The 9,227-nt window shown below is 42.2% G+C and overlaps 1 protein-coding gene across 1 annotated transcript in view; it reads right to left on the bottom strand.

The window, feature by feature from the left end:
* Positions 1-7,721, bottom strand: part of LOC109420978 (zinc finger protein 60-like) — a 70,533-nt gene extending 62,812 nt beyond the window's left edge. The window contains exons 1-3 of the mRNA XM_062850607.1: positions 7,662-7,721; positions 7,433-7,591; positions 5,949-7,098 (exon numbers count right to left, since the gene is read on the bottom strand). Of these exons, the coding sequence (XP_062706591.1) occupies positions 5,949-7,098; positions 7,433-7,591; positions 7,662-7,704 (1,352 nt within the window). The 5' untranslated portion in view covers positions 7,705-7,721. The remainder of the gene's footprint in view (positions 1-5,948; positions 7,099-7,432; positions 7,592-7,661) is intronic.
* Between the last annotated feature and the right edge of the window lie 1,506 nt (positions 7,722-9,227).

Genomic DNA, 9,227 nt, shown 5'->3' with positions numbered 1-9,227 from the left:
CTTACTAATTTTAATAAAGAATTAAAAATATCAAAAGGATTAACTGGAGGCATACATGTTAAAGCATTGAAAATACTCCAGAAACCGCCAGGTTGCAGAAAAATCCCTGCAAAGGATCATTCTAACGGGTTGGGAACACTGAAAAAAGAAAATGGGTCTATTACTTCTTCTTCTTCTTCTTCTTTATAGCTCTACGTTCCCACTGGAATTCGGCCTCGGTTCAACTTAGTGTTCTTTGAGCACTTCCACAGTTATTAATTGATGGGCTTTCTATGCCTGCCATTGCATAAATTTGTACATTGTGTGGCAAGTACAATGATACACTATGCCCAGGGAGTCGAGAAAATTTCCCCGACCGGAACGGGAATCGAACCCACCATCTCCGGATTGGCGATCCATAGCCTTAATCACCAGGCTAACTGGAGACCCTACATGTTAATCCATGTTATGGGTTCCTTTATGGGTCTTTTACAAGTTCTGCAAATGAAACATTAGAGTTGATGATTACGAAAACACATTTCCCCTGTTCAGTAATCAATTCAACTGAAGATTAGAGTTCAGCTGTATCAGAAACTGGCGTTATTGAAACCTGGACGTATGGTCATGAAATACTGAGCGAAACGACTGGAATATAGAGACTGGATCGATGGTTGCACGGTTGCACCGTTGCACTTGGCCAAACTAATATTTATTGAAAAGAAAATAGAATGGGCGATTGACTACTTTTTACCCTTCAAATCACCTGGTAGGGATGGAATTCTTCCTTTACTACTGCAGAAGGGAAAGGCGATTTCAACATCTATTTTAACTAAACTTTTCCAAGTCATCTTATCTTAAAGTTACATTCCAGTAGGGTGGCGACAAGTGCGGGTGATTGTTATCCACAAGGTCAATAAAAAGGATAAAACTCGGCAAAAATCCTTTAGGCCATAAGCTTATCATCTATACTACTAAAAACTATGGAAAAAATAATCGATGGCACATAAAATCATCATATCTTATTGAAAATCCTCTCAGCAAACACCGCTTTGCTTACCAAGAGGTAAATCATCAGTAACAGCACTTGTTGGGGGGAGGTTTGCGTTGATTCAATCACGATACTAATTTTTACAGCTGACACCAATCCTCTTTTTTGGTCGATCAACTTAAACTGAAATTGATTTTATTTTCATATAAGTATAATTAAAACTAATACTTATTGCTACTTACAATTTACAGTTTTCTTTCCGCAAATCAGCCTCATTCATTTAACAACGCAATTGGTTTCAACCGTTCAAAAACTACTATAAATTTCAACTTATTCTCTACTATCAACACTTCCAGTGCGGCATTCCTTCTCAAAACTGCTAAATCTTCTTGCTCTCTCCTGATGTATTGTTATGCCATCAATCCATAGGGTTACCAGGTGTGAAAGCGCGCCAACAGCACTACATAAGCTTGTTACAAAACTTTCAAAATCTTTCAATGCTAAAGAAATTGATCTATCTGCTTTTCTTGACATTGAGGGAGCGTTTGATAATTCATCTCATAATTCAAAAGCAACGGCCTTGATGCAACGAGGTTTCAGTAAATGTGTTGTTGATAGGATTAATGAAATGTTAGCTAAAAGGGAGAAATGAGCTAACTTTGAAGCTTCTCTATACTGCCCTCGAACGCATAAATGTCACATGTTACAATAGAAAAACACGAGAAAAACACATTTGAAGTTTCAAAATAAACCTCGAAATAAACTTTGGCTATTATCGCATTTAATTGAATTCAAGGCAAATCAACTATCAAAATGCTGTCTACCCCCGTTGGTTTGACCGCATCTAATCTGAACACTTTTTAATTTGACCCCCTCTAATCTGCACATCGTTCAATTAATAAATGATTCAAACTATAGATAGTATAGAGTAAGCATAGATCCGCAGTTACCGCTGAGTGAAATGTTCCAAGCGTGCAAGTAGTAATTTTCAAGAGTGTGATGACGCCATGCGTTCCATTCATGTTGCTGACATCGTGACGTCATGCTCGTTTGGATACAGATTTTGACAGTTCGTTTTGATACAATGGATTCATCTTTGCGTCATGCATGTTAATGCAACGGGGTGAACCGGAACGCAGAATCAAAACAAAACATTAAATAAGACTGCCAGCAGTGTGCTTATCCGTCGTCCACAGGGTTGCAAACTAAAAATGCACCCCGTTGGTTTGCATGAGATGTCGTTCAAACCAACGGTGGTTGACGGTATATATATGAAACCATATCAGTAACAAATTTTGAAAACGACGTATAATCAATGGTGTAGCATTGATTATACGTCGTTTTCAAAATTTGTTACTGATATCACAGACATATGTTGACAAAATATTTCAAAAATACTTATCAAAATATGAATTTTGACATAAAAACCTAAAAAATGTCAAAATGTAACATGCGACATTTATGCGTCCGACGGCAGTATGTCTGTTAGAGCTGTGAAAGGGTGCCCACAAGCAGGCGGGGGTCTCTAGTTAGCCTAGTGGTTAAGGCTATGGATCGCCAAACCGGAGACGGCGGGTTCGAGTCGGGAAAATTTGTGCTCATTCTGCGAATGGAGTGACGTGAGAACAGTCGGAGTCGTATATCGAAGTGAGGAATACCGTCTCGAATGAAGTGACTCGCCGTGTAAATCGAATGGAGAGTTACCTCATTCGAGTCGAGATTTCTCACCTCGAATACGACTCCGACTTTTCTCACGTCACTCCATTTGCAGAATGAGCACAATTGTCTCGACTCCCTGGGCTAAAGACACTATATGCAAAGACACGAAATGTTTCAATTGGAATTCCAAATTTGCTGTCAATGTCATTCCAATCGAGCAGGAGACCTGTCAAACGCACTTTAAAAGCATTGCTCGACAGCATCATCGTCATCACGCGACAATCATCATCAATAGCAACAATCATCAGATTTCGTGTCTTTAGCATACAGTGTCTTTACCCTGGGCATAGTGTATTATTGTACTTGCCACACAATGTACAAATTCATGCGATGGCAGGCAAAGGAAGTCCCTGAATTAATAACTGTGGAAATGCTCTAAGAACACTAAGTTAAAGAGAGGCAGGCCAAGTTCCAATGCGAACGTCGAGCCATAAAGAAGAAGAAGAAGACGAAGAAGCAGTCCTATCACCTTTTTGTGGTCTTTGATAGTTGCCGATCTTCTGAAAAACTCAGAATCACAGGGATTTGGAATATTTGGTTTCGCAGATGACATGAGTCCTGTTCAATGGAGTAGTTTGAACATTATTGAAGTTGTGCTCTCATCTATTCGTCAACAAATGGGTAAGAGCAAGATGCAGCAACTTCAACAATGTTCAACCTACTTCCAGGCTTGTTATTTACTCCCACAATGTGCCTCAAATGAACGTTTTTGCTCTCTTTATCTTTGTGCGTTCCTACCGAAGTCGTTTGTGCGGGAGCGATGCACAAAGAGAGAACGGGAGCGAGACAAAGAGAAACTTCGAGCCACTTGAATCAACACAAAGTGTAACTTTTTTGTGCCTCATTTTTGAGCAACCCGGTAAGTTGGTGGACTATTTTTATGGCGTTGTTCACAGCATGAGCTCGCCGATCGGGTGGTATGTCATAATTGCACAGATAAATACTTGTGCAATTGCTAATAAATGATTTGTTATCACAAACATATTTATGTTTACTCCCGACGTACACAAAGTGCCTCAATTTTGAGGAAACGCACTTTTTTGAGCAATCAATCCGCACGTTTTTCGGAGTCACAAGCTACAAGCAGGAAGCTGAAACAAAACGAGAGAAAACGCTCTAGCTTTGAATGCGGGAGCGCGGAGCAGATTTTTTGTTCTCTTGTTTTGCTCTGAGGAGGATTCCATGCCTGCCTACTTCATTGAACAGGACTATAGTCTTAATAGTTCATGGGTAATGTGAACAAAACATGGCAAACAGAATGCAAACTGCTCTAAATTGTATCTCATCGTGGTGTGATAGGGAAGGATTAAATGCAAATCCTTAAAAAATTACCATTTACAACTAGAGAAGAAAATTGTCTATATTATACTTGTAAGGCATACCTATAGATATTTCAAATACAGTCAAGTATCTCGGAGTAGTCTTTGACAGCAAACTGAATTGGAATTCACACTTAGAGCAGATAATCACCAAAGCGACAAATGCTCTTTGGATAAGCAAAAATTTGGCAAGCAGTGGGGATTGAAACCGAAAATGATGACCCAGGATTATCTATGCCTCATTGGTCTGATGGCAGAAACCACAGAATACTTCGCTCAGAAAGTTGCAAAGACTAACGACTCTCTCAATTACTGGAGCACTGAGAAGCACCCCTTCATTGACATTGGATGCTTTATTACACATGCTTCCATAACATCAATTTGTACAATTTGAAGCTGAAAAGAGCGCTCAAAGAATCGAAAGATTTACGAACCTCTTGGAAGGTGGCCTTAATGGGCACCTTAGTATTCTACTCAGTTATGAACAACGAAGACTCAGGCTGATTCTGCGCGGCATGTGAGGTGAGATAGATAGTTTCGTCTCACGTGACGTGTGACGACTAATGCAAACCAAATGGGGCGAGTCGACTTTTTCACCTCATTCGACTCGTCTCACCTCACACGCCGCGCAGAAAAACTACAATTTTCACTGTTTGTTTTTTACCCTGATCGTAGTCGTGGCGAGTCGTTGGTCCAGAATTTCGACCGGAATCGATTATTTTTATACAGACGGTTCAAAATTGAACAACAAAATAGTAGCAGGTGTAACTGACCCAGAGTTAAACTTGTAGACCTTAACATAACCCATGGGAAACTAGTCAACTGTATTCCAGGCAAAAATTCAAGCAATTCTTGAATACTCTAATAAATGTTTGCAAAGAAACTATAGGCATTCAAATATATGCATATTGCCTGACAGCCAAGCAACATTAAATGCTTTGAAGTCAGCGACATGTACCTATATCAAAACATGTTTGGGGTGCATTAAATCAATTCAAAAACTGTTCTCCACGATCAGGTTAACTTGTATTGGTTTCCTCGCCATTGTGGAATTGATGGAAATGAAAGCCGATGAATTAGCAAGGCTTGGATCATCTCTTCAGTTCATGGGGCCCGAACCTTTTTGTGGGCTATCTGCCTGTGCTCTGCGAATGGAGTTCAAAATAAGTGAATCCTCAAGAGTAACGAATAATTGGAAAAAACACTTAGCTAGGCAAGCAAGGTGATTCTTCGTTCCAAATGTTTGTATTGCTTTCACAATACTGGATCTTTCCAAAAAAGATCTTAGCGTATATACAAGCCATTGTCCGAGCCGATTTCACTTGAAGCTTATGGGAAAACTTCCAGATGATATGTGTCACTTTTGCGGCACAGATAAAGAAGACTCGGAACATCTACTGTGGCACTGTCCGGCACTCTTTACAACAGGACGTAAATTTTTCGTCAAAGGGCAGTTGGAACCCTCTGACATTTGGAGAACAACATCCAGTACGGAAGTGCAGTTCATTCGAAATGGCGAACCGTGCTGGGTTAATGCTATTTTTTTTAATGCTATTAATCAAACGATGTCTTTTAGACATAGACATTGTCTATCACTCACAATAGTGGTCCGCAATCTTGATATGCATAACTGTAATAAAATTTATCAGGGGCATATATCACAACAGATCAAAAAATTGGTCGCAGTGATGGAAATACCCGACTCGGAATAATGCTGTTCACCATTGGTGGGTTAATTCGAGTGGCTATCAACAAAGCTATGAAGCCCTAAAGTATACTGATTTGATTGTACATAAGGGCCTGTCCATAAACTACGTAGACTCTTAGGAGGAGGGGATCTGGCAAAAGTCTACGCTTCATACAAATTTCTAAAATTTTGTATGGACAAAAGTCTACGATGGGCGATGGGGGATCTGGGAGGTCTGAGATAATTATATACTTACTGTTTCAACTCTTCCGCGTGCTTCTCCTGTAGATGCTCGGCCACTTGCTGAGGCTGTTCAAAATCTTCCCCGCAAAAGCCACACCTGTAAGAAACGGGACCAGCCTCGATTGGTACTTCTATTGCTGATGGAGCTGCTCCCCGGCCAATACCGTGATCGTTACCAAAATGCGCCGTCAGGTCAATCAACGTCGAAAACACCGAAACGCACAACCCACACTCTAGCTTCGTATCCAATTTGGCCTTCTGATGATCTTCTATGTGCCGCTTCAAATGTGGCAGCTTGTGATAGGTATTGTCGCACTTGCCACACTGGAACGGCCCCGTACCGGCATCGTCCTTCAGTGCATCCGGATGGGTGGCTGTGACGTGATCAAGCAGCTCAGTCGGTGACAGAAACCCAGCGAAGCAGGTCGTACACTGAGACATCCGAAAATCGCACGTTTGCAGATGGACTGAGATGGCTTCGCTGGGTATCAGCTTGCAGCATCTACTGCAAACCTTATAGATAGGGTCGGCTACCTCATCTAAGTCCAAGTTCATGCCCACTTTACTGCGCTTCCGGCGCTGCGTGGGCCAACTGTCGAAATAGTTGTCCCGGTAAATGTTCGGAAACTTCTCCGAGAAGCTAACCTGACCGGTAAAGTCCAGCTCGTCGGCCAATTCACGGGGTTTCGTGCGCGAGTAGCACGGTTCGTCTCGGGCCAGCCGAACTACATTGCGTGCGTTGAGTTCATCGGATGCCTCCAGGTCCGCCGTGGTTTGGTAGGTCAACGAAATCACGTGCTTCACCGAACTGTGGCTAATGCTCACCTTTCCGTTCGGATCGGAAACTCGTTTCAGCAGTGACGACAGCTGATCATAGTTCAGATTGGGAAAGGCCTCTTTCATTACGTACTCCCGGATGTAAGGGTCTTCCTTCAGTTTCCTTCGCACTTCCAAGTCTTTTTTGGACAAACGAATCGTTTTCGCCTTCGAAACATTAGCGGGCGCCGAGACACGTAATTTCCGCACCAGCTCTGAAAAGTGCAGACCCGCATCTTGTTTCGTGATATTGTTTTTGCTGGGAATGAAATGGAAACTTTCCGATTCGCCCATCTTTGGTAGAAACTGATTGGGGACGGCGAACGGTTTCAACACGTAGCTATTCGCTGAAATGGATAAAATTCAAATTAAAATGTTTTACCAATATGTTTTTGTTGGCAAGGATATGGCAACAAGACAATGCTGAGAATTGCGGGTTCGTTTTCCGGTCAGCCCAGAAATGCAAAGAAAATGTCTTTAAACTTTCTTGGGCTTATTTGTCCACGGTTAATAACTGAGAGTTTTCTGTGCCAATGATCAGTTTGAATTTGTACATCGTGTGACATGCACGAAGATACTCTGCTATGCTATGTCAAGAAAATTTCTATTACGAAAAGGTTCTGGACCAACCGGGAATCGAACCCGTCAAAGTAGATCAATTACTCTTGAAATGTATCGTACTTTGCTTGCAATATTCGAAATTGTCCTTGGTAAAATGCAAACCGCAGACTGCTTCCCGGCCGACTATGTCCCCGGTGTAAAGTGTCCGTAGTATCCATTGCGATCGGAGATCTGGATTCTCCGGAAACGGGTAAAATTGGTGATCCTTGTGTGGACTGGCTGAAATTTAGAAAATAAATAAGTTTTTTTCTGCATTTTACGAGAAGTTGACGTCACTCAAATACTTTACCTAGATTTTTACATAATGGAACACTGCACCAGGTGAAAACCATCGTAAATTTGAATTTCGGCTGTTTTTTTTTTTTTTTTTTTGGATTTGTCCTCTTGCGGGGACAGGCTAGGACCAGGGTTGATCCAACTCGCCTCGATGGTCTTTTTGTTGGTGTGGTGTTGTCCAGTTTTGGTTGGGTCGGTTTGCGTTTTGGTTTGCACTTTGATTTTACAGTTGGATGTGTGTTTCTTTTACGTATTCGACTAATTGCTTCATGTTTTCTTCACATTCTTCACGGAAGATGTCCTCCAGTGGCTTCATGTATTCCAGTACATGGTAGTTGACTCGGATGTTGTTGAATCGTGGGCAGATGTATAGGACGTGGTGGAGATTTTCTGGCTCTTCGCAAAGTGCGCATTCGTCATCGGGTTCTAGTTTCCACAGTGCACGCCGTTCTTTTGTGAGCGTGTGGCCACTGCGGATCCGATTTAGGGCTTTGGTTTGGGTGGGATTTAGTGCTAAGTCTTTGGTCCAAATTTTTTTCCCTGGGTGGGGTACGAAAGTGTAGTGCCACTTTCCTTTTTCTTCAGAGATGGATTTGTACATTCTCGTCCAATCGTTCCAGATTTCCTTGTAGCTTACTATTTTTCCATCAGCGAGTGTGATTGAGATGGGTAGTGTTGGTTGTTCCCGCGTCTTTGCCACTGCAGCTGTGTCTGCAGCCTCATTTCCGCCAATACCCACATGGCTTGGGATCCACTGGATTTTTATTTTGTTTCTATAACTGCTGCCTTCGAAGTCCTGGATTTCCTTGTAGATTTCCCAGGCGATGTAGTTCTCCGCGAAGATTCGGTCTCCTAGTAACATCTGACACGCACTCCTAGAGTCCGTCATAATCACCGCTTTGCTAATATTGTTTGCCCTAATGATTTCTATTGCTTTCAGAATTGCCAGCAGTTCGGCGTTGGTGATTGAGAAGTTGGTGTTTATGCTATCTGCTACCGTATCTTTCTTCCCTTCGTTGTACACTGCTATGGCCGTACCGTGTAGAGTTTTCGATGCGTCGGTGTAAAACAGGTTGTAGCCTTGGTATTTTGTTTCTACTGTTTCTAGATAGATTTTCCTCCATGCTTCCGGACTGAGGTTGGCTTTATTCTGGGTTTGGTTTCCTAACGATATACTGACGATGGTTTCGAAGTTGAGCATGCCGAAGTATTTCATCCTTCTTCTATGGTGGTACTCTTTGTCTGATGGGTGTAGTTGGTAAACTAGATCTGCATGTTTGTCAGCTAGCTCCGTGATGTATGCTCCGTTTCCTATCTCCTTAGCTAAAGTGCTACTGACGAATTTCAGCAACGGCGACCTGTAGTACACTGCTCTGAGCAGTTCGCGTTTTCCTAGGGCTTCTACTCTGAGCTGCATTGGTATCTGACCCGAGTCACATAGCATGACGTGCCACGGGGTGCTCTTTAGGTAACCCATGCTGCAGCGAATGTACGCATTTTGTACGACCTGTAGTTTTGCTATATGTGTTCTGGCTGCGTTTCCGTAAATGGCTGCTCCATACTCCATCCTGCTTCGTAC

This window comes from Aedes albopictus, chromosome 2, assembly GCF_035046485.1.
Source record: "Aedes albopictus strain Foshan chromosome 2, AalbF5, whole genome shotgun sequence".
In the NCBI taxonomy this organism is placed as follows: domain Eukaryota; kingdom Metazoa; phylum Arthropoda; class Insecta; order Diptera; family Culicidae; genus Aedes; species Aedes albopictus.
This window is presented reverse-complemented; position numbering and strand designations above follow the sequence as displayed.